The sequence below is a fragment of the Choristoneura fumiferana genome, chromosome 21, assembly GCF_025370935.1.
Source record: "Choristoneura fumiferana chromosome 21, NRCan_CFum_1, whole genome shotgun sequence".
NCBI lineage: Eukaryota > Metazoa > Arthropoda > Insecta > Lepidoptera > Tortricidae > Choristoneura > Choristoneura fumiferana.
The window spans coordinates 4,129,996-4,156,192 of NC_133492.1; the positions used below are offsets into that span (position 1 = coordinate 4,129,996).

Consider the following 26,197-nt stretch of genomic DNA (forward strand, 5'->3'; position numbering starts at 1 on the left):
AAATTGATCTAGAGAAAGTGGAATCCGTAATTATCTAGACGCCATGAAAGTTATTAAAATCAAAACTACGTGATATATTATTGTAATATGTTATTGTTTATACATTTTTACCATAATTAATTTTTTTTATTACTCTTTTTACTCATTATCAAAGTTAATTCAAACCTAACAGTGCTCTATTTCATGTTTACAAATTATTAAATAAAATTTCACAATATTGAAACAGGCATTTTTTTAGAGTTTTGTATGCTGCACTTCATGCAGAAAGATCTTTGTTTACAACAATTTTATAAAAAATTAAAATATTACTGGGCTTTGCAACTTCGCAAATCAAAAACAGTACCTTTTCTCCAGGACACTAAAAAAGTAAAACGTAGCATTTCTGTATAAACTGTGGCCCAAATAATGATGGCTTCATAGTGTAATTAAACGTATAAATAGACTTCATAACTACGCGTCCTTTGTGTCATAGTGAAAAACGAGTAATTAAGAGCTGGTAGCACTAATTAAATTTTCTTTGAACCCAAGGAGACATATAATATAAAACTTGTTTTTTAAAGGAAATGTTCAGCGTGTTGTAATCAAAGTGGAACTAGGGCAGCATTGATACAAGTATTTTTTATTGAAGTAACACATCATTATAAGGAAATTGATACTTTCTACGATGTTACCAGCGAGTTTGGAAAAGGTGGGTGGGTGTAAAGGTTTTGCGAGTGTAACACACGCGGTGCCATACTATGATCAAATGATCATACTAAATCTTAAATAAAACTGTACGCTGTTACTCTTTTAGTTGTCTTTGTCTTGCTGCTACGTTGATTTGAGAAATATTAAATAACGACATAATAGTTTATAATGATTTTTTTTTTTTTTTTTTTTATACGACTGGGTGGCAAACGAGCAAGTGGGTCTCCTGATGGTAAGAAATCACCACCGCCCATAAACATCTGCAACACCAGGGGTATTGCAGACGCGTTACCAACCTAGAGGCCTAAGATGGGATACCTCATGTGCCAGTAATTTCACCGGCTGTCTTACTCTCCACGCCGAAACACAACAATGCAAGCACTGCGGCTTCACGGCAGGATTAGTGAGCAAGATGGTGGTAGCAATCCGGGCGGACCTTGCACAAGGTCCTACCACCTGCATGATGATATTATAATGATGTTGATGTACTTAATACTTAAGTTCAGTATTCAGTATTCAGTATTTATTTATTGCAACACCTTTTACAACAAATTATAAAAAATGATGCCCTGTTGGGGCGTGGCAATTTTAAAATTAATTACATTAATTAAATTATACATAACATATTATGCTATTTTAACCTCATGTAATCTTTAGGAAGAGGTTTAAGGAACACTTATAAATTAACTTTATGTAAGGTATCTAAATAAACTATACATTTATCTAGAAAAAACATAAAGTTAGAACTTATGTGGTATCACAGAATGAATAGATAATAGGGCAAGTAATACGTATACCATGTCTATTTAACAGAGTTCTCAACTAGTAATAATAAAGTGATTTCAGTAAGCGGCAATACGAGTCGCCTATAATTACCTTTTAAACCTCTTTATTATTCCATTTGAATATATTAGAAAAGCCCACAACAGGCACATTGTTTCTAAAATTATGTTGCCTGAGTTACAAAATAAAAATTGTGAAATAGAACAAATAATTTGCACATACCTCCAGCTACGCTGATTTGATTGAAGTCTTCATTGATAGAGTTTAATTTTATTTCTGTGGACAAAAACTAATTTAAAACAATTGTTAAGTAACCTTACGAGTATATCAATAATAACAACACTTTTCTATGAACATTTGCTATTTTAAAGAATAGTAAAATCCATATTATTTCAATTGTAAAAAGTTGCGCGGGACTCGGGAGGTTTACTAAAGTGGCACATCAACAAATCATTCGGTCGTGAAATGGTAAACCGCGAGAGGTAATTCAATCGCTCGGAGGAACACTCAACGAAACCATTTTACCTTCGAGATACATACCACACTGAATATAATTAGTGTTAACCTAAAAATAAAATTACTGTGCAGTGGATTCCATTAAATCATATAAACTTGACAGATATTCACCAACAACAACATAGTTTTGACGCAGTTCTGTTGTCTGTGTCGATGTACTGGAACTATCCAAGTGCTCTTTGTGGGTACATAAATAGTTCATAGTTACGGTTGAATCTTACCGTCTCACTTAGCGTATTGGTGCTTACATAGTTATAGTTTCCGATACAGTTTTTCAAGCTACTAAAGTCAATCATTGGCTATTTGCTTCTGCCTACCATTTAGTCCAAGCGTAGTCTAGCTTTTGCCCAGTGAATTGGTGCCGGCTGACTTAATTATTAATATCACTAAATGTGTTAAATGCCAGAGTGGCTTGGTGTTCACTTGTTCATACTTACCATAGAATCTAAGCGTGCAGCTTCACTTCTACACATTGTGTTCAGGTGTTAACGCGGACGTAACGCAAACACAGCTTTTGAAAATTGACATTTGTTAGTTATTTACCTTAAAAGCATAAATTCGTTGTAGCGATTCATCGAATCGCATTTCACCTCGATCGTATATTTAATTAATGCGTTATGTCACAATCGTTTTTTTTTAGCCGCTTTAAATTTTAGTCGCATTTCACCTCGTCGTGCATTTAAGTAGGTATCGCGTTGTGTCTCAATCGTGTTTTGTTTTAGTCGTTATTAGTTTTACTCGCATTTCACATTGATCGTGTATTAGTGTATTTTAGTGCAAACATAACTTAACGTGTCAAATAAATTAGAGTCCCAAACAAACATCGATCGCGGTGAAATGCGTCTAGGGTAAAATACCACTCGAAAAATGAAATGCCACAAACTAAATTATACTAATTTATTTATTAGTCAACAAAAAATTACAGCATTACAGTTAAAACACCAATGCGCTATTAAAGCGCAATGCGCTAGTAAAAAACACAAAAATTACATTAAAAAAAAAACGAAAACTAATTAGGGATTTTGAAAGTCGTCTCATGTAAAAAGCTACGCGAAAAATTACTTCAAGTACAAGATTTAATTGAAATTTTATTAGTTCGAGGTGAAATGCGAAACGCTACAAGGAATTTATGCTTTTGAGGCAAAAGACTAACAAATGGCATTTTGGTGCCTTCGCATCTGTTACATGTTGGATTCAGCTTAATGCTCAATTGCTATCACTCACCATATAGTCTAAGCGTGCCCTCGCTTTTGCCCAGCGAGTTCGTGCTGACACAGTTGTAGGTGCCAATGTCGCTTCTACCGAACTGCCGGATTGTCAACCACATTGATACCTTGTAGGAGGTTTTTTCTTCTCTTATCGTATATTTTGGCCTGCGATCAATTTTAAAAACTAAATTACCAACCGAAGCTATATCGTATCTTACGTCCTTGAAACAGAATAACATACATGAGTCTTTTTAACTACCAAGTAGTTATAAATTTATAATCGGCTTTTAAAAGTATTAAGTAGGTTATGTGATAATTACAGTATTGAACTAGATCTACCTTTTATTACATTTCTATATTTCAACTGTCAATTAAAAAACTGACGCCAAAAACGAGTCTATTTAAAAAATTTACTCGAATTGTTTCTTTACTTCGAAGCTATTTTTAATTTCCACTTTCTCAATTATTAAATAAAAAGACAAATTAATTTACGTTAAAATCTGATATTAAGTATGCAAAGCAAGTTTTAAATATATCTTCACTTACTTACTCTTCTTACTCTAAAGTTAACAAACGCGAAAAATTGTAATACGAATACTTGCAAAATGTTGACAGAACGAGCGCACTCACTACCAAACAAGCGAAATAAAAGCATACATAATTTAAGCTAGTATCTCAGAGGGGCACCAGAGCGTACAATTTCGTAGTATGTAGCCAAACAAAGGGAAGCATTAAGATCTGGTCATAGTAGTCGAGTTTTATTAGAAAAGGCAAACTTTCCCCTTATTACGAATCATTGCGGCGTCTGTTTATCCGGTACATTACACCTCGTTTATAAGGGCGGAGATCGCTTGTACGTGGCTAGTGCTCTTGTTGATAGTGGTTCTTTGTTCGAAGTTTGTGTACGGGGGAAGTTAGACTCTGTTGATACTTAAGCGATGTTCTTGTTAAAATATTTACGCTGTAGTAACCATTGATCACGTGGTTAATTTATTATAAATATAATTAATTGATAAATGGACATTCGCATTCGTACGTACATAATATACTTCAAATTTAGTCTGAATTCAATAGGAATTTCTTGATCAAAGAGAGCGTGGCTTTTAGCTATTTAGCAGAAGAACTTTTGAATCAGTTTCAACAGTTCCGAAGGTTACCCATCATTCACCTAATAAACTTCACAGCACTTGAATGCAATTAACAAAAATCTAAAATTGGGTTTTTGAAGGTAAATACCAACTGGTATAGATAGTATAGTATAGTTTCATACTGTACTTACCCATCTAGCAACATTTCTCCCCTATTCTTAATCCAATAATTGATGGTGTTAGGGTACGCTTCCACGTAACACTTCAGTTTGACGTCGGTGCCCAGTGGCGCTCCCAGTAGCTGATTTGGCACTTTTACTGTAGGTGCAACTGCAGACAAGACAATAAAGGTTACTAAAGGTCAATAAAGGTCAGGGTCAGGTGTGCTTGGGTACAATAAAGGTCATACCTATAAATCTTACATTTCAATTACTAAACTAAAAACCCTGTTTTGCTTCTAGATATAAATTACAAAAAAAAAAGTTTTTTTTTCTTCTAGTTGCGAAAGAAGAATCAACTGCGATTTTTACCAATAGCACAATTTTATGATTTTAGTACTTATCACAAAAGCTTAGTCAACTGATGAACATGACTGTGTCTGCATGTTCCAGTTCCCACTAAAATATTATTTTAGGCATGCTTAAGACTTGTTATTAAGTAATAATATTATTTTTTGTGTGAGGCCCAAAATTTGTATTCACAACTATTATAGTTACCAAGCAAGAACTATGCGTTAACCGACTTCTTAAAAACTATAACAACAGAACAAGCTTTTTGTGTGGCTCCATTTCTGAGAAAATAATAAGAAAAAACGTTGTCTAAAAAATGAAATAGTTTTTTTTAAGTTTATTATTTTATTATTAAATTTTAAGATACTTACAATTTACAAGTAAAATGATTCGCTTGCTGACCGCTGGCGGTACGTCATTGGACGCTATGCAGAGAAATGCACCCATTTGTTTGCGGTCCACTCGCCATAGCGGCAGACTGCTGCCCACGTAACTCTCAACTGTGTAACAAAAGAGACAAAGTCTATTTCAGACCAATAACTCAACGTTACATACGACCATTCGCATGGCATGCATGCACTACATTTAAAAGTAGTTCAAGGAACTATCGGCTTTATAAAGTTGAAAACTAAAGTTGCTGCAAAGGAAACGTTACTTAAGACTTTTGGTTGTGAAAAAGGATATCAAAATGATTAAGTACCCACGTGATTCCATTTTCAAAGAGTAGAGTATTTTCTCAAATGGAGTTACGCTCATGTCCTCGGTGGAACATACCCAATTAGCAGTAGATTTGCGGAAAAACTTTTTCTTATCTTCTTTAGTATTCTTTACAACTATTATATAAAAAATCTTCATATAAAAATGAGTGAGTGAGACAGAAGATAATAACGAAGATCTTCGTCTCGCTTATTTTTTTAAGTAAAAGCACGAGTAGAAAAATACCTAAGTTAACATAATGCAAAATACCATAATGCAACTTTAAAAATAATAAGACAATTTCATGAAAAAGTAGTTATTTTTTATAAGTTTATTCGGTGACAATGTAATAATCAATGACATTTCAAGATTACGTGAAAAAAGTTACTGCTGTTAAATTCGACCTTTGAAAGTGGGGTTAAAAATTAAATTACAGCAATTATTGGAAGAAAATAGGGTAGTTACGGATAAATAATAAAACAGAGGTTTAACAAGTTTAATATCTTTTGTTAATTATTACAAGCTTTTATTTAGTTTCACCTGTCCCGTTGTCTGTCTGTCTGTAATCAAATCTTGCAAGTTAAATTCGACCAACTTCTAGTAGTTGGATTGACTTAAAATTTGGTATTCTTATGTAAATTGCGTGACAACACAATAATCTGGTAGTGACATCCTGGTAGTCCGGCCAGGATCCTCTCCGCAGGACGGAACACTACAACGGTTAATGGCATCGACTTAAAATTTGGTATGCAAATGTAGTTTGGGTCACAATAAAAGTACAGTCAACAAAAAGTACAGTCAGCAAAAAAAAGCTTGTATTAAAAATGAAATTTTAACCAAAAACTTATTTCTAAAAGCATCTCTGGAGTAAATTGGAGATGGAATCGGATTGCCAGAGTATCTTATATTGCACGAAAATAAATATACTTAAAAATTTCATGTCTCTCTTAGTTGAGATTTTAACATTTTACAAGCCTAGCTACATCCATATCCCGTGAGAATATTGAAAGAAAAGTAGCCAAAATGCATTATTCCAAACTACTTACCTAAATTAAAATCCTACTAATATGTACGTAGTGAAAGTTTGTGAATGAGTGAGTGAGTTTGCGAGTGAGTGAGTATGTTTGTTAATTCTTCCCGCTGAAACGGTTGGACGGATTTGGATTAAATTTGGCAAAAAGTTAGTTTATAACTTGGATTAAAACATAGGATACTTTTTATCTCGATATTCCCACGGGATAGGGATAAAATCTCTAATTAACAACCGCTGGGTTTAGAGTCATGAAATTTGGCATGGGTGTTTTAGTTTAAAGTCAATGAAAGTCACGATGTAATTTTAGGGAATTCCCACGAGAATTTAATAAAATCCGCCGGAATTTCAATTCAACTGCTGTATTAATGATTTACGCGTGCGAAGCCGCGGGTAAACGCTAGTAAAATATAAGAATAAAGCTTAGTTACTTATTAAAATCATAATTGTTTTAAAATTACTCATATCAAGTTACTTAACTATTTTGTAGAACTCCACCCACTCGTCTATCGTTTATTTATTAACATATTTCTTAAATGTCACAGGTCTTGGTGAATTTACGATTGAGTTCAGAAATATTTTATTTAACTGGATGAGTAATCGTTACGTGATGAATATAAGGTATCTTCACATTGATCGTGACTGTTTCAACAGATGGTGATATTATTAGATTTTTTTAACGAGGGTTTCTTGACAAACAAATGTGGCTAGATGGCGTTAGTGTCATTAGTTCCGTTTGACATTACATTACGTATTGACTCACACAACTCAAACTCACAACATTTATTGACAACAAAAACACACTACATCACAACAAAAACACAGTAAAAATATAAATAGGAGAAGAGAGAAAAATTAGAGACGTTGTACTGTGTTGTGTTGTATTGGCTCATTTAAATTATTTAAACAATCAAAAACGTTACACAAATGTAAAAGATTCAAAACGGATCTCCGTTCTAAGGCACTTGTTCCACAAGAATGTTTGAGAGTGCACGTATTCTGCTGGTCATAATGATAGTATTTACTTTATCTAATTTAATACCTTAAAACGAGCAAAATATATTTAAATACATATACATATATTTCGGCGATCTCGGAAACGGCTCCAACGATTTCGATGAAATTTGGTATGCAGGGGGTTTTTGGGGATGACAAATCGATCTAGCTTGGTCTTATCTCTGGGAAAACGCTTGGTACCGAGTTATAGCCCGAGCGTAGCTCGGTCGACCAGGCATTTTATTAAAGAGAGAGAGAGAGAGAGAGAGAGAGAGATTATAGTCCTGTACTATTATACTATTACAGGATGTCTAAATACCCCACGTCACCTAACACTAACACTTCGCTCTAAGTAAAATCAAAATTAATTCAAATTAGTTTTTTTTTTCATTAAAAATTAGGTCTGGTAATTTGCAAATATATTCTTCAATAGTTCACCAATATTTATCACCGCGACAGTGAAATTTTATAAAAAATAATCTTTAATAATTGTGTAAAGAAGATCTTTAATAATTGTGTGAAGTTCCCAATCCGCACTGGGCCCGCGTGAGACCTATGGCCCAAGCCCTCTTGTTCTGAGAGGAGGCCTGTGCCCAGCAGTGGGACGTATATAGGCTGGGATGATGATGATGATGATGAATTGTGTAAAAATCAGGCGAAATTGCTATAAGCCTATTTACTTCATAACTTACTAGTTTTATTTATGTATGTAACATATGTAAAATCCCCTTTTTTTTTAAGGAACTTAAAAAAGGCTACATATTTTCAAAAGTGAAAATTAAAAAATAAGTTACGATAGTGGCATAAAAGGTAAGTATAGCTAAGGTTTAGGTATGTCTTTTTCAGGTGCCTTGAGACTTTTTATTTATTTTGATTATATCTATTGTTGAATTTTAAATGATAATAATTTAAAATCCGATTTCTTGATAATATGTGACTTAAAAAATCTTAATTTTTTTTTCCTAATAGAAATTAGACGTATTACAAAATAATCACTTAGTGTTTTTTTTAATTTCCTGTTGGATATATTGGTGGATTCAGTTTCCGGGTCTAAAAACTGAATTATTTAAACATAGGTATTTTGACAATTAATTTACTGATAACATTTTAGCTAAAAAAAAAACACCTATTTTAGGGTAATTTTTTTCACCATCTTCCGGGACCAAATTTTGGTGGATTCGAAAATATAGGTTCTTAAAATTACCGAATACGAAAAATTTGCTTTATATCGAATTATTTCCAAAAAGACTGTAGAATGACCAGGCTAAAAACATAATCGAAAATGTCATGCCCATTCTTAAAAAATGCGACTACGGAAATGAGACGGTTGAAACGCTCGAATCCATCCCAGCCTATATACGTCCCACTGCTGGGCACAGGCCTCCTCTCATAACAAGAGGGCTTGGGCCATAGTTCCCACGCGGGCCCAGTGCGGATTGGGAACTTCACACGCACCATTGAATTGCTTCGCTGGATTGTGCAGGTTTCCTCACGATGTTTTCCTTCACCGCAAAGCTCGTGGTAAATTTCAAATGTAATTCCGCACATGAATTTCTAAAAACTCAGAGGTGCGAGCCGGGGTTTGAACCCACGACCCTCTGCTTGAGAGGCGATAGGTCAAACCACTAGGCCACCACGGCTTACTAGGCCACCACGGCTTACTAAGCCGCCACGGCTTGGTGAACGCTCGAATAATCTACTCGAATAACCCACCTACTAAAGGCTTGGAAACCAATATCATAACAAGCATTATACCTTTAACAAACTCCCTGGACAGCGTCTTCTTCAGCAATATAGGCTCGTGGTCCTCCCTCCTCCACGTGATCTTGGGAGGAGGATGTCCAGTGGCCTTGCACGTGAGAGTAGCATTCTCCAACTCCTGGACGGAGACGTCTCCTGAGGTGTCGTCACTCACGATGTCAGGAGGTACTGTGGAAAGAAAATGTTTAGAAGAATCTGATTTTCCTTCATTCATCATCATCACAGCCTATATACGACTCATTGTTGGGTACTTTTCAGAATGAGAGATAAATAAATATCAAGGGGTAAAAATTTGGTTCAATCAACTTTTTAGTGTAGCTGGTTGCCATGGTAACGTCTCCTGCTTCTCCTGAGTCACCTATTAAAAGTATGATTTTATGGGTTACAAAAAGAGACATTGAGCTGTAGTGTGATGCCAAAAGGACTCAGCTCAGCATGTGCCGAAGCCCTGTAACCAGAGCTGCAGCGCTGGTTTTCAGCTGAACCCCGGTGAGTGTGCACCCACGTAACTGAACGCGTAATTATTGCGTAATCCATACTATAATATTATAAATGCAAAAGCGTGTATGTGTGTATGTTTGTCCGTCTTTCACGTCGAAACGGAGCCACGGATCGACGTGATTTTTGGCAAAGAGATAGTTTATGGGCCAGAAAATGACATAGGCTACTTTTTATCCTATAAAAATGCATAGTTCCCGAGGGAATAGCGCGCGATAACCGAAATCCACGCGAGCGGAGCCGCGGGCAAAAACTAGTAACACTATAAAGTTGATTGACCCATATTTAAATAGATAGATACATACATAGATAGACTTTAGATACCCAACAAAAACAATTAGATAATTTGATTATAAGAACTGGTGAAATCAATAGTAAAAGTATCGAAGAGTATGAGACTATGCCCACTAGCACTAGCACCGTCGCCGTCGTGTGTCATATATGCGCTTGGCATTCCGATCCACCTTAAACATCCAATTGATGATAAAAAGAGTAAATTTGGCTTAACCTTAAAACCTAAGCCAACTTTGGGTTCACCTTACAAATTTCATGGTTAATTTTCAAACAATAATTTCATTAAAAAATTTCAAAAAACTCAAAAGTCAAAGTGTGAGTTTGAATACCGACCCTTTTTACCAAGACTGATCAAATTTGTTTAATCCCGAACTTGTACTTTTGAGATTTTCAAGGCAAAGTACACCTTTTGAATGATTACCTCGAATCCCTCAAGAGAAACTTTATTCGAAGTGAAAAAACTCGTGTAGCTTTTATTCATGCACCCAAAAGCCAAACTTCACCGCATCGAAACCAGAGAGACGCCATAAAGGAGCAAAAACCGTTTAACCGTCCGCAAAGAGTGCCAATTTTTTAACGCGCAAACTTGGCGAAACACACGGGAAAAAGTAAATTTGGAGGAAAAAGTAAATTTCTACAATATTGTTGTGATTTACAGTCCCCTAGTCGGGTAACATGGAAACTTTTTTACTTTAACCGTTTACGTTTGGCCCGGGCACCATTTGCATTTGAGATTGGGACCGACATTTCACGCTCCACGCAGTTTTCTTGTGTACTACGTATTTCTAAGCTTCAGTCTTCATGATCGCGGAGAAAAACGTGAATTTAGCACAATATTTACCTACTGCTTGCTTGTTAAAGCATTTATTCAAATATTCTAGCAGTGAAATAAAAGTAAGAACGCTGATGGTATCTTTTATGTCCAGTATATTTTATTGTCAGCCCCTTCTGCACTTACGATTATTAGGTGATATAAGTTCAATCTCACGTCAGTTAAAAAAATAACTTGCCCGAAATAAATAATCCTGATTTAGGGCCGCCACGTACACTCGGAATTCCGTTTTGGAGTTTCGATTCGAACTTAAAAAAACTATAATTTTAAGAAGAAACACCCAATATAGTATTTTCAAAGCTTTCATTTCCGATAATTGAGCTAGAGAATCCTAAAAAGAAAGCAATTACACACGCGTTCAAAAAAACCAATGATAACAAAATACCAACATCTAAAGTATACCATCCAATTTTCTTTTAAATCTTTTCAGCGAACAACCTATTGATCCCTTTGACGCTTCGTGTCAACATTATCCTCATGCGTGCCAACTGCCAATCAAAAATGGCTCCCATCAACCCTTTGATCCACGATCCATAGATCAACGTTTTATTTAGGTATATTTGAAAACACGGCTGGGATCAAATGTGTCAATCTATCATGCGGGATTTACGGGGAGTTTCGAATTATCCCTGTTGACAGTTAAGTGTTACTTAATGTGGCCGCTTTAACCTGAATGTAATTGAGGTTAGAGAGGCGCTTTGAAATGAAAATGTTTTCGGATCATAATTCGAGCATTTTAACAGCCTTAATTTTCGTATCACATTTTTTAAGAACGGGCTGTAGAATTTTACATCATATACTTCTGCTTCTACTTCTACTAGACGACCTGGAAATTGTAACAGAATCTCATGGTTAAGCTGTAGAATAGATTTGGATGAATTTGGCTGTTCAGTTCACATTTCCGCGCCGTATGGAAACGCTGATAGAAGGACAGAATATCAGCAGGATTTTATATTAATGACTAGCCTTTGCCCGCGGCTTCGCCCGCGTAGAATTCGGTTATCCCGCGCTGTTCCGTCTTGAACCGTGCATTTTTCCGGGATAAAAAGTAGCCTATGTCACTCTCTGGGCCATACTCTCTACGCTAAAAGTCATATCGATCCGTTGCTCCATTTTGACGTGAAAGACGGACAAACATACACACACACTTTCGCATTTATAATATTGGTATGGATATGGATATTGGATTTTATATTTTAGTTCACTCGTAACGTTAGCTGTAACCAGTAACTAAGAATTTCCTCCCTTGTAAAAGTTTTCATATCCGATGTAAAGTACTTTATCTTTATAACAAAACTTCCACTATTCTGGGGCGAAACCGCAAACTTTCTCTATTACTTTATTTCATTCGTCCTCAGAAATATGTCAAAGCGATGAAATGAAAGAAGAAATATGAATTATGGAGAGCAAGTTGTTCTTTTTTTGAAACGGAGGGTTGCTGCTAGAGAAAAAAACGACACCTCCTACGTATACTGGTACAAGTGCATAATCATAAATTTACAGGAGAGCTGTTCAAAGGTTCCAAAACCTGTAACTTTCTCATTTGATGATATAACTTTTCAAAATTTTGCATTGGTTCCGAAGAAAATATTTGCTTTCTACCTGTATTCATGGAATTTTGAAATTTCTTTTAGTTTTTGAGAAAATTGCAGATACACTACTATACGCGTATTTTACATCTTGTAGTTGTGCGGTATACTGAGCTAATTACCACTTGCTCCAGTATACGGCGTAATGCGTAGATTACTGATCTAACGATATTTTTATATTGTATATGAATTTTTAGATGAAATACTTATATGGCTTGCAATGAACAATAAAACAGATGCTCTTTTACCTTCATCTATTGATTTATAAACGTTTTTATCACTTGCATCAATATACGCTAACATTAGCATCCCACTTGTACCAATATACCGCTAGTAATGTTTAAAACGTGCTATACAAAATACAGAAATATACCTTTATAAAAAACCTCACTTGAAATATAAATGGTTTTATTAAGAAAAGTAATTGTATTAAGTGCTTTAAATTAATGGAAGCACATTCAATGGATTCGTATTCCTGTTCAAATGTGTACTCGTATTTTATTGTGAAAGGTTCCTCATGTGATACATATATCACATCGCACCCATTTGTATCCACATAACGGTTTAGCTTTTTGTGCCTCTTCAGGGTTCCGTACCCAAAGGGTAGGTATAAACGGAAACCCTACTTCTATATACTACTTCGCTGTCCGTCCGTCTGTCACCAGGCTGTATCTCATGAACCATGATAGTTAGACAGTTGAAATTTTCACAGATTATGTATAACTGTAGTCGATATAATATATATATAACAAAAAATAGAACAGAATAAATATTTAAGGGGGCCCCCATACAACAAATGTAATTTTTTTGCCATTTTTTTGCTAATCCTAATGAAGTTGTATAGATGGTATGGAACCCTTCGTGCGCGAGTCTGATTAGCACTTTGCTTAAGCCAAGCTTTGACATGAAATATTGAGTCAAAGTCAAAATATCTTTATTCAATTTAGATTGTAACAAGCACTTATGAATGTCAAAAAAATCTACCACCGGTTCGAAAAAACCTCTGTTGAGAAGAGTCTGGCAATAAACCTAGGTATATTTTGAAAACAGATTTACAATCAGATTTTAGTGATATCTATACATCACAAGTATTTAGCACAACTACATATTTAAAACAGTTCTCAATTCGCTATTTGGAGTAAGCACTCGCCAATGCGGATCGGAATTATTTCCAAATTTCCCTATCCATGATATAATCATTAATTTTAATAATACGCCTTATATATTAATGTCTTCTTGACAACAGATTTAAATTTTGTGTCTGTTTCCGAGTCTTGGGAAACTTCTATAACTTCATACGGTTTACCCGTTTTCGTCATATACATAGCCAGGTACCATTTCTTAGGTGTGTATAAAAAAATGTGTATAGGGGGTTATTAAAAACCTGTACTATACTTTAAACCACATTAGGGCTACTAATTACTAATATGATCCGAAAAAAAAAAAGTTTTGCATGGAAGTGGAGTCGCAAGAAGACTTTCTAATTTCGATGTTTTCCCACTTATATCGTATTAGTAATCAGTAGCCCTAATTTGGGTTACAGTATAGTACAGGATTTTTTTTATCAACCTGTAGGTATATTGAAATTTACTGTTCTCATTTTAATTAAGGCATGCATGCCTTCGTCTTCTTTTTGGGGATGCTCAACTACCAGAATGCAATGTAATACTGCAATGTTATATTTCTAGCACGCGTACATGTAGGTTTAGCCGAGGAAACTGAATCACGTACTGGTACTGGGGTGGAACCGTTGTACTACCAATGTTATGTTGACATCCCATACATTTGCCAAAGAAATCATAGCGAAATAGATCACGAAAAGGTTTCACATTGGATTTAGTTTCCATGACTGTCTATGAGAAATACGGCTATTGTGGTCTTGCCCTCCGCAATTGTCAGACCAAAACATGTTTTTTTTATATATACTATCAAATTATGTGTTCGTAGAACAGTTTAAACGGTCCGCACGCAGCGACGGCTAGCGCGTACACTGAGGCAACTGCCAGTTACACTGGACTTCCCCGGCCCCACGACAATATCGGTGCCGCGTATAGTGGTGCATGTCGGTTGCCTCAGTATACGTTGTACCGATTTGCAAAACGGTGTTAGATGCATTCATATACGTCACTTTATTTCCAAAACTAATAGGAATATCCGTGCAAATTTTTTGTGGTAGGTAAATAAGGAAATATTAATCACAAAATTGGCAAAAACTAAAAATCAGAAATTTGTCACTTGTACCAGTATACGTAGGAGGTATCGAAAAAATGTCGCCAGTCTTATGAATGCGAGTTGAGTGAGTACTTACGTAGTTTTTTCATTTTCCCCATAACCTGATAATCAGGGATAAGAGTGCTTTATTTTTATTATAAAATTATTAGTTTTGTCCGCAGCTTTGCCGTTAGACGCGGCATTTCTATTGAAATCCTCAGATATTACTCTATTCCCATGGGAATTCTCAAAAGTTGTACCGTAGTCTAGGTAGACGGGTATTTGTCATTTTTGTGCATACAGCCACTTTGTGGATGTTACTGCTACTTCATCATCATCCCAGCCTATATACGTCCCACTGCGGGGCACAGGCCTCCTCTCAGAATGAGAGGGCTTGGGCACTAGATCCAACGCGGGCCCAGTGCGGATTGGGAACTTCACACACACCGTTGAATTGCTTCGCAGGTTTGTGCAGGTTTCCTCACGATGTTTTCCTTCACCGCAAAGCTCGTGGTAAATTTCAAATGTAATTCCGCACATGAATTTCGAAAAACTCAGAGGTGCGAGCCGAGGTTTGAACCCGCGATCCTCTGCTTGAGAGGCCATAGGTCAAACCACTCGGCCACCACGGCTTCTCACTGCTACTAATGAATGTATTTTTTTTAATATTCCAAAAAAACGTTAATGTTATGATGAGATCACATTTAATTTTTAGGGTTCCGGAGCCAAAATGGCAAAAATGTCTGTCTGTCTGTCTGTCCGTCCGCGGCTTTGCTCAGAGATTATCAATGCTAGAAAGCTGTAATTTTGCACGGATATATATGTAAATTATGCCGACAAAATGGTATAAAAAAATTCAAAAAAACATTTTTTTAGGGTACCTCCCATAGACGTAAAGTAGGGATGTCGTTGGATTGGTATTTTAAAACCATTAGGGGTTTGATAAGACGATTTTTCGATTCAGTGATTTGTTTGCGAAATATTCAACTTTAAAGTGCAAATTTTCATTAAAATCGAGCGTCCCCCCCCCCTCTAAAATCTAAACCGGTGGGTGGAAAATTTAAAAAAAAATCAGGATGGTAGTAAATATATCAAACTTTCAAGAAAAACTATAGCGGCTAAGTTTGCTTGAGAATTATTAGTAGTTTATGAGTAAATAGCAGCCTAAGGTATAAAATATACCTAAACTTGGAAGATTCCGTATAAAATACGAAATCCTTAGAAAATTATTACTTATTTTTTTCGTAATGGCTACGGAATCCTACTACCGTGTACTACCGTGTCCGACACGCTCTTGGCCGGTTTTTAATTTCTGAATCCATCATAACATTAGCACTTTCTCTAAAAATATTAGAAAGCGTAATTACATTCATGGTACTGACATCCATGGAAATGACTATGATAAAAAATTGAGAAATGTCCAGGCACACAATTTATTATGGTAGGGTCGCGATAAAAACTATTGCGATAAAACTTCGTCTTCGGCCTACAACATTGTGCATGGCCACATTGCAAATAAAGAAATATCGATAGATAAAGAAACCCTTTGATGTGCGCGAGTTTACCGACAGTGGGGCGAAGTGTCTGCGGCTTCGCCCGAAGTGCCGAAGTATTCGCGAATATTCGGCTACACACATCGCGATAAAGCGAAGTGGCCCTAGCATTAGCCATCTGCAAAAATTTGGTAACCGCTATCTCGTCGCAACTAAACAATTTTTCAGGATGAAAACGATGAAAACTATCCTGTGTCTTTCCCAGAGTTCAAACTACCTTCTACTAAATTTCGTTTACTTAAATCAGTTTAGCGCTTTAAGTGGGAAGAAGTAACAGAAAGACATACATACAGAGTTACTTTCGAATTTGATGTAGGTACTTATTATTAATGATATGGTTATCATTGAATTGTACTTTTCACGCTATATTATTTACGCTTCAAATATTATTTTATGTGGAAACACAAGAAACTAATTTCAAATTAAAGTCCCGTCCAAAGCTTACACAATCATGGTCGCTATTACCGCCAAAGTCTCCAACTTCACTTAGAACAATCGAGAACACAACATAAAGTAAGCATTCCACTCAACCTCAATCCGCCTCAATAAATACAGTTTCCGTTCGGAAACGTTACAAACTCCTCTAACAGGCCGCTTGTCGCACCGAGTGACACCCAGCCTCAATAAAGAACTGAACAACTTCGAAATTGGAAAAGAAATCGGGCCCGTGCCATGCAAATATCGGCAGGACTACAAAATTACTAAACTCAGTCGAGTTAGTTTCTGAACGGACTTTCAGATTTTCGCCATAAGTTGCTGGCAACTTGGTTTGCAATAAAAAAAGTTTGGCGTGTCATTTTTGAAATTAGAATTCTGTTTAAGCTTTGAGGGCTTGTCATTTTTATTAGTGGCTACAGTGTAAATAGAATTTCGTGCCGGGAACAAGCGCTACTTTTTTTACAACTGGCATGCTCGTATTAATAGTACATTGTGCTTTAAGGGGCGTAAGACGGGGATTACTAACGAGTTAGTCATCCCCTTACAGTCCGTGATACACACAATGATTTTCATCACATTACGAGGAAAAAAATGCAAAAAATAAAAATATTTAGTATCTAAACACTTCACAGCTTGGCAAAAGAAAGACGCTAAGAAAACAACTGAATAAAAATGAATAATGGCTAACCGTCAATACGGGAGGCTAATACGAAATTCGAAAATCGAAGCCCGTATTGTGTCGTCCCTCTTACTCCTCTATTAAATAATATTAGCGTCAGCGATACGATACGAACTTCGATTTTCAAATTTCGTAGTAGCCCCCTGATTGTCACTTTTTCAAGTCGTCTACCATAGATGAGAATTCGAATGGTAATACGGGCAGATTCTGCCAACATACTAAAAGAATATATTCTAAAATTATTGCAAAACAATTTGATATACCTAAACTAAAATATAAAAATAACAAAGTTTCATGACGCGTAGATAAAGTTTGTGGTGCAAAAATTGGATTATAACTAAGTTTTAAAGATATAAATAGTACAACATAGGCTGAATTGAAACCTCTGGTCTAAAATGACGTACCTAAAATACAATACAATACAATACAAAATAGTAAACAATACATAAAACAGATACACAGAGAGAAAATTACAACGAAAGCAATAGGCGGCCTACCTACTAATTTGTTTGTAAATTTTAAACTAAACTTTTCCTCCCTAGAGAAGAAAAACTGTAAGTACGTAAATTCATCTCCCGGTGTGGAATAATTTAGGCCATTGTCCTTTAGTATACAGTCATGGAATAACATCATCGACAAGCAAGTGTTCATCACACTTGCTCGTACACTAAATGTCAATGGCCTCAATTGTTCCCGCGGGAATTATGGATTTACGTATAATTTTTCTTCTCAAGGGAGCTATGACTTTAGTTTTAAAAATAAGTGACTGTTCATAAATGACGAAGTTCTAAGGTAACAAACATAAAAAATACAACCGAATTGATAACCTCCTCATTTTTTGAAGTCGGTTAAAAATAGAAGTTCGTATCGTTTTGCTGACGCAAATATTATTTAATACGAGAGTGAGAGGGACGCGGTACGATACGAACTTCGATTTTCGAATTTTGGTGTAGCCTCCTGTATTGGCGGGTAGCCATTATTTTATTCATTTGTTTTTTTAGCGTCTTTCTTTTGCCGAGCTGTGTTTGCCGAAGTGTTTAGACACAAAATAAATTCATTTTTTGCATTTTTTTCCTCCTCGCAATGTGATGAAAATTCTAATAGACTCACATTAGTAATCCCCTACTTACGCCCCTTAATGCACAATGTACTATTTAGAATTATGAGTAGGGAAAGTTATTCTTAACCATCCTCTTTCTTAAAATCCTTTATAATATTATACATTATAAATACACAGCACATTTTTCGTTTGATCATAATTATACACTGAGTTTCAACTAAAAATTTTAACTGTTCAATCAAAATATTAATGAAACTGCTGGCAATATTTTATATGTAACTGAGACATTCAATATAAGTAATATTGATACACTGATCCTCGATACATAAAATATACCATTTAAATGCTTTTATTTTTCTTTATGTTTTGATTCCAAAATAACCTGACCTAATCTAAACCAACAGCGTTAGTTTTTCCTTTTGCGAAAATTATCAATTTAAATGTATTAGGTGCCATAATTATTATAAATCAACAGCTCAAAGGCTAGTTGATCTCAATGTGAAACTAATTTAAGGACTTTTATAATAAACCTAAGGACTGTTTTTTTTTTTTTAATTCTTGAGGTTTGTTTCACCACTCATTGATCAATTTTAAGTGATAGATATTTGTGATGCCGTCTGTTTGTATTGTCCAAATAAATAGAGTGCTTAAAGCAGTGACTGTCAACTATTTCATTCATCGCATGAAGTTTAACCGTTATACTTTTCTCTAAAAATAACTGGTTTGATGCATTTTGAGCTGAACACCATTTTCCAAATTACTATCATTGTGGTTTTCACTAAGTTGTTGTATAGTATTGTAATTTTTTAATTATTTTTTTATCCAAAAAATAGAACATTAAATTATTTTCTTGCAAGTTAAACAACATGGCGCTTAGATCATCTAGCGAAAATTTTATTTGGTGCTTCGAGCCGAACATAAACCAGCGACTAATACTCTATTAATTAAAATAAAATTATAAAGCGTTCAGACAAGATTATAATATTAATACCATAATTGTACATGTCAAGATAAATCTACTTAAAATTATTTCAGTCAATGTCAGAACTACGCATTTGAAATCACTAATTTGGAATATTCATTAAGCCTGTTTAAATTCCGTATACTCCTTCACCGAATAAAAGCCTTGCTCCTGTGTTTCAACATCAAAAGCAACCTCCATGTAAAATTTCAGCTTTCTGGTTCCAATTTCAAGGCTTCGGGTGTAAATGATGGAGTCAATCTAGACTATACTCTATTCGTTCTAAGATGATTCAAATGACACATGATGATTATGTAACTTTGTGAGGCGGTAACTAATTTTTTTTTCCAACAGTGATATAATGCTTGAAAAAATGAAATCACATTAAAACTTCTGATTGTTCGAATGTTTGAACTCGAATTTGCCAACAAATTTTTAAGTTACTGCGTAGGCACTGTGTTATATTAACTTAGGTACTTTCTTTAATGAACGCCCTTACAATGTTGTTTCAATAGGCCGCAATTGCTAGAGGTAAGAGTTATCGGTAAAAATAAAAACGGTAAAATAAACGAACTCATTATTAATTTGCACGATTCTTCGTCAGAGTCGGAAAGTGACACTCTAAGTGTTGAATAAATTATATTTTAAAATTCAAATAAGACTTTCAGTTAGATAGCGTAACTTTTAAACCAACAAATACTTAATTCTATTGCCACTTTTAGCACTAGGTATATGCAAAAGTATCGATAGTTTGCGTAACAGTAGGAGGGACTCTAGTTCCGTCAGTTTGGCATCTGTCATTTGAATCATGTTAGAACAAATAGAATATATGCTCCTATATTTTAGAAAAAAAAAGACAACCCATAACCATCAGCTGAGTCTGCGCATTGAGTGCTTATCGCCAAATTGTTCCTTAGTTAGCTAATCCTAGTTTAAGTCTTGGTTAAGTAGGACATTGTCGAAGAAAGTGATAAGGCTTCTAAGACGGCTGTCATTAATATAGGTTTCTTACAAGACTTTAGCTTACGGGTCAATGAGTAGAACGTATAATATTTACTTAAACATATAACTGATGGTTGCGCTTTTTTTTATCATAGATTTATTTCAAAATTAAGCTACTAAATACTGACAAATAAAGTATAGACGAACATCTGTTGAAAAATCATTTTGAATAAGTACAAGCTATTTGCTGACTGTACTTGTATTGTCATCCAATTTATATGTGTTTACTAAATTTGAAGTCAATCCGACCACTGGAAGTAGGTCAAAATTAACTTGCAAGATTTGACCAACAACAAACAGGGCAAGTTAAATAAAAACTTGTAATAAGTTTCAGTTAAAAAAAGTTTAACGTTAAAAAAAACATTTTTAATACAAGCTGTTTTGCTGACTGTACATTTTCTTGACTCTACTTGTACTGTCATCCAATTTGCATGTGTTTACCAAATTTCAAGTCAATAATTAACGGTGCAAGGTAAACAAAAGTATGTGAAAAACGAAACTGAACTTTTTCTGTTGTTAAACTCCTGGGATTGTATTATAATCTAATTATGATGTCACCTCTACTCGGAAATTTACTACAATTTTCTTGTTTCTTCGAAACATCCATCGCAAGTATTCCAACCAAAGCCATCCATTTTGTGGCACTAATTTATTAACAGCTCCCTCACCTCGTTTAGTGGGTACCAGCTGAGGCCAGCATACATTTAGCCCTTCTGCTTCGAAGTGACACTTATCTCATAAATATATTATGGAAGTGTGTAGACCTAACACTTCACTGCCACATGTAAACATTCGATTCTCGTAGATTCTACTTATCTACTTATATTATAATGTGAGGAAGTTTGTAAAGATGTTTGAATGGTTTTACTTAATCAACGGTTGAACACATTTAGATTTAATTTGGCGTAAAAATAGACAAAGATCTTTACATAAGTATGGCATTGGTACTTATTATTATCGGAAATGTGTTCCCCTATGATAATATTTTAACTTTAAACAAGAATAAATTGCGACTGCAATCAGATGACGTTTTTTGATCGAACGTCGTGCTTTAATAATATTACCGTAACCTTTTTTTCGTTCGTTGTTGGCTGCAATATAAAGCAAAGATCACGATTTCACCCTTTTGAATACGAAATTAAAACAAAAAAGTAACTTCCTTCACACACTATAAATGTGTCAACAATAAACCTCTGAATTGCTCTGGCTACAATGTAAAACACGCTTCACGCGTTGGCAATCAAATACTCATCATGGTGAACTGCAGTTTACACATGGCCGCTGTTAAACGTTGGTTTAACTCATACACTCGGGATATTTCGTATTTGCTGGTCCATTTTCGTAAGCCGTATTACGTTAAACCAATAATTGAAGGGTAATTATTAACTCTATGCAGGCTTTAAAATTACTGCTGAATATTACAGCAAGTGGTCGGATTATTAGTTTAACTTAATACTCCTGTAAATGTTTTTCAAGATTGTTTACAAATATTTCCAAATATTTCCATACGCTATCAAAGTGCACCGTGTTAAATGTGTGACTATGTACTTTTGAATCAAATATTGTAATGAAAATCCTCTATAATAGATTTGAGTACCTACTTAGCAAAGTCAAACTATCGTTATTATCATCAAAGACGTCCACTGCTGAATAAATACCTCTTCCTTAAAACGCAGCAAATAGCAACAACTCATCCACCAACCTCTCATCATGTCTTCAGTCCATCTAATGAGAGGCCTGCCAATGTTTCGTCCTCCGGAAGAAATTGAAAGTTTAAATGGCAATGATCAAGCCACAACTCTCGAAGAACAAATAACAGATAAGGGAGAAGAGTCCTTGAGTGGCGACCATCGCCGTTGCCGTTAGAGCACTTCTAGCTACGAGTATTGGTTTTGGCAAAATTCCGTATTCTGGATTTAATCGCGCAAAGAAACTCTGAGCATAGCATTCTCCATAGCTCGTTGCGTGACTCTGAGCCTCATCAACGTAGGAAATTGTAGAGACTATCGAGTTCCAACTATTACAAATACGTAGGATTTAAACAGGAGGTAGGAGGCAGATAGCATGAATATCATACATAAGGTAGAGACGACATTTCTTAGCCAAAATAACTAAGTCAAAATGTTACTAAAAAGTCCTACTCTACAGTTTATGCCGCCACAAAAATGTCTTCGACCGTGTGTAAGTGCTTACAAATTTAAATGGGTATAGTACTGAACCTCACCTCAACGTTCTATCGATCAGTGTCTTGCCCTAGAAACCAGAATGGAAAATAAAAGGGTGCGGTGAGATTTCGGGATCGTAAGTCGCCGACTTGTCTCGACAAGGTTGATTGGAATGGGCCGTTAGTATCTTTTATTGGCCTCAAGACTTGAGTTTGGTTTGCGAATGTTACTATCCAAACGTGAAGGTAATAGGGTAATACCATGGTTGCAATGAGTAAATGACATGAAAGTTTTAATTAGTACATAATAGTGTGTGTGTGGGTTGTGTTGTGTAGTTAGTGTGATTTTAATTCTTGTTTTCACATATTTTTTATTATATTATTTCATTGTTAATTATGTTTGTATTGTAATTTTAATATTTTGTAACAAATAAATGATTGTAGGTATTAGTCCATCAGTTATTAGTAAATGTTGGTCACGGAGGTGTACTCTTTTCTTTGTCAATTCTACATTACCTATTGGAAAACTTTTAGAGGAGTGTTTTATCAAACTAACCAAGACATCTTGTGAAATATTTGGGATTATTTTTTGACAGTGTTTATGGTTAAGCGCTCGGTTGTTTATCGCATAAAATAACCGAGCGCTTAATTATGTCTGTGGGACATAATATTGGTTTATACAAAAATGGATAGTAGATTTCTGCGCAATACACATTTGTTGCGCAAACGTAGGAAAACGGTTAGTATAGTGGGCGATGTTTCAACCGTCTCATTTCTCTGGACACCTTTCTGTAAAAATGGCCGAATATTCTGATACAGTTTTTAGTTGTCTGGTAGAAATACAGGAACTAACAAATAATCGAAAACGAAATCAAATCTACAGCCAATTCGTAAAAAATGTGACCAGTAAAATTTGGCGGTTGAAACGCCCGAATAATCGCCCTAGTAAGCTATAGTTCAAAGCTATAGGAAACTCAACTCTGTCTTATCAATTACAAGTGCTATTTCTGTTAAATTGCTCGACAAAGGGTACCAAAAAGATTTCAATACGACAGATAGCTGCAAGAAACCAATTTGCATGACAGACGACTTTGCAAGTCAGTAGTGGAATAATTTGGTGTCAGTCTCGTTAAGTGGTAAAGAAAGAACGAATAAGATTATTGACTAGCTCTTAGTCTTGCATTTTTTTTTTCAAGAAAGGATTAAAAAGGCTTTGTTTGAGTTAGTGTATTAGACAGAATTTTACTTTGGTTACATTTTGCATTTGTATTTGGCCCGTGTGGTGTCGGGTTAGAAGTACATCTCTCCAATTCTTCCGTGGATGTCGTAAGAGGCGACTGAGAATATAGGTTAAGGTATACCGTAGTAGGCGACAGGCTAGCAATCTGTCACTATTGTACCGTTTTTGTCAAACTTAAAACCTAAAATTACCAAAAGTGGCTTCGAAGCGGTAACGTTTCGTGTGCTCCGCCTACCCCATTTGGGAATACTGGCGTGATGTTTGTGTGTTGTGTGTGTGTATATTTTGTATGTTTATTAAGTGAAAAGTTTTATTAAGCTTCGTCTTGTTTCTGTTTTTGTTTGGTTCATTAGTGTGTACTTTATTATGCTTATACCTCTCTTTTTCATATTCAGGGAACTAATCACAATCAGCTAACGATCAAACTTTGGTATTGATATAAACAATGACTACGCGGTCGTTAAATGCGGAGGTAGTCTGGTGTTATTCTTTTATGAAACATCTGACCTTATTTTTCTAACTTTGGGTTAGGTATACCATCAACCAAACATAATAATATGGTATAAGGTGACCCGGGCCTATTGTAGCTGGGGGGGATATTGTATATGAGCCGTCTGATGGCGTCCTTACGACGCCATGTTCATGTATGTTGTGTGAAGACAGTCTTCTGTCGACCACAACGTAACATGGCCGATAAGAACATTCACACAACATACATGAACATGGCGTCGTAAGGACGCCATCAGACGGCTCAGTTACAATATCCCCCCAGCTACTATAGCCCCGGGTCACCTTACTAGCATAAAGTTGAGTATCGTTTGCATGTCATACAACAGTAAGAACGATAAGATTTGTCTGCCAATTTAAGCGACATGTTCATACAAGTGGTAGGAAGTTGTTTAAATTTAAATGACCCCTTATTTAATGAACTAAGAACAATAAGACCTTATGATAGCCACGTCTATGCAACAAATGTGTTTTCATACAGCTCCTACACCTCCACACTGTAAGAACTCACACTTATCACAAAAACCCAACAATCACAACACTACACTGACGCGTTTCGAGCTCAATTACAGGTCCATTATCAGAGCAATACTATCGTTCTCTATGCTACCAGATGTTATAGGTACCCCTCGTTGAATGCCCGAAGGAGGGTTATTTGGCATTTTGTACCACAAGGTAGCTGGAAAAATATGCAAGTTGGAATGGCGGAGGCAAGCCACATCGCTCGTAGAACTAGATAACCTTATGATAGGTCTATGAACAAGTCCTCGAGTGGCGACCACGAACTGTAAGACGACACGTTGGCAGGCCTCCCACCAGGTGGAGCGCATACTGAGCAAGTACCGTTCGTTGATTCGTACTGCGTTATTATTTTGTACCACAAGGTAGCTGGAAAAATATTGGAAGTGGCAATGGGCGGGCCACATCAAAAACAGATAACAGAAAAGTCCTCGAGTGGCGGGAACCGGGACGATTGGCAGGCAACAGGAATTGGCAAATTGTGGGTTCTTTGTTCAGCAGTGGACGTCTTCCGGCTGATGATGACCACAAGGTTACTTACCAAAGACGTCGATGCAGCCGATCTGCCATTTCATGCTGGGCTGCGTGTTGATCTGACACATGTAGCAGCCGCGGTCTTCAGCACGCAGTGGCCGGATCCTGAGCTGCCAGGTGCGGGGAGAGTCCCGGCTGACGGAGTATCTGGCGCCCAAGACTGCTCGGTCGTGCATTGTCAGAACAGTCTGGTCTTCTGCCCGGAGCCAGCCGACCTGTGAAGAAGTTAAGGACTTAGTATGCCAAGATACTTACAACAGGTAGGTACAGTAACCGGCCATAAAGATTGTACAACGGTATTTGAAAAGAGACTCAGCTAATTTCTGCTTCGTAGAGCTTTGTCACATACTACTTATGTGACGTTTGTCAGTCGTTGTACAGGTGCAGTACAGTACGGACGCATTTAGATTAAAATATATAATAAAGAGTAGTTGAAACCCCCAAAACTTTAAATTGTACGATGGCATCTTCAGGAAAAAGAGGGAACTATACTTTTTCTAGTAGTTGTAACAGCTCTCTATAGATATCCGTAGTTTACGTGTCATTAATTTGACGTAAACTTATTGAGTCCATAAAAGTTCAGTATTTATTTGACATAAAACGTCATTTAATAAATACGATGATTGATGGACGGTCGCCAGTGTTCGGAAATCGTCGTGAACAGCCAATTGTCCCTTTCCGAAGACCGATGTGCAATCTTTATCGCAAAGCACTGTAATCGAGCCCGTTTTCCACCGGACCACTATGAAGTTGGTTGATGTACAAAACAGCGCACGTAAAAAGAGCTCCAGGCGATATACCTGCGCAGTGAGCTAAGTACGGACCAAATTGGCGGCGGAGCA

At 35.9% G+C, this 26,197-nt stretch overlaps 1 protein-coding gene across 10 annotated transcripts in view; it reads right to left on the bottom strand.

Moving 5' to 3' along the window:
- Nucleotides 1-26,197, bottom strand: part of LOC141440061 (limbic system-associated membrane protein-like) — a 198,806-nt gene that overhangs the window by 143,343 nt on the left and 29,266 nt on the right. For all 10 annotated transcript variants that reach the window (XR_012452659.1, XM_074104541.1, XM_074104540.1 and 7 more), the window contains exons 4-9: nucleotides 25,363-25,570; nucleotides 9,269-9,442; nucleotides 5,163-5,291; nucleotides 4,474-4,612; nucleotides 3,211-3,359; nucleotides 1,693-1,746 (exon numbers count right to left, since the gene is read on the bottom strand). Coding sequence is in view for 9 of the 10 variants with exons in the window: in XM_074104541.1 (XP_073960642.1) it covers nucleotides 1,693-1,746; nucleotides 3,211-3,359; nucleotides 4,474-4,612; nucleotides 5,163-5,291; nucleotides 9,269-9,442; nucleotides 25,363-25,570 (853 nt within the window). In the remaining variant the exon portion in view is untranslated. The remainder of the gene's footprint in view (nucleotides 1-1,692; nucleotides 1,747-3,210; nucleotides 3,360-4,473; nucleotides 4,613-5,162; nucleotides 5,292-9,268; nucleotides 9,443-25,362; nucleotides 25,571-26,197) is intronic.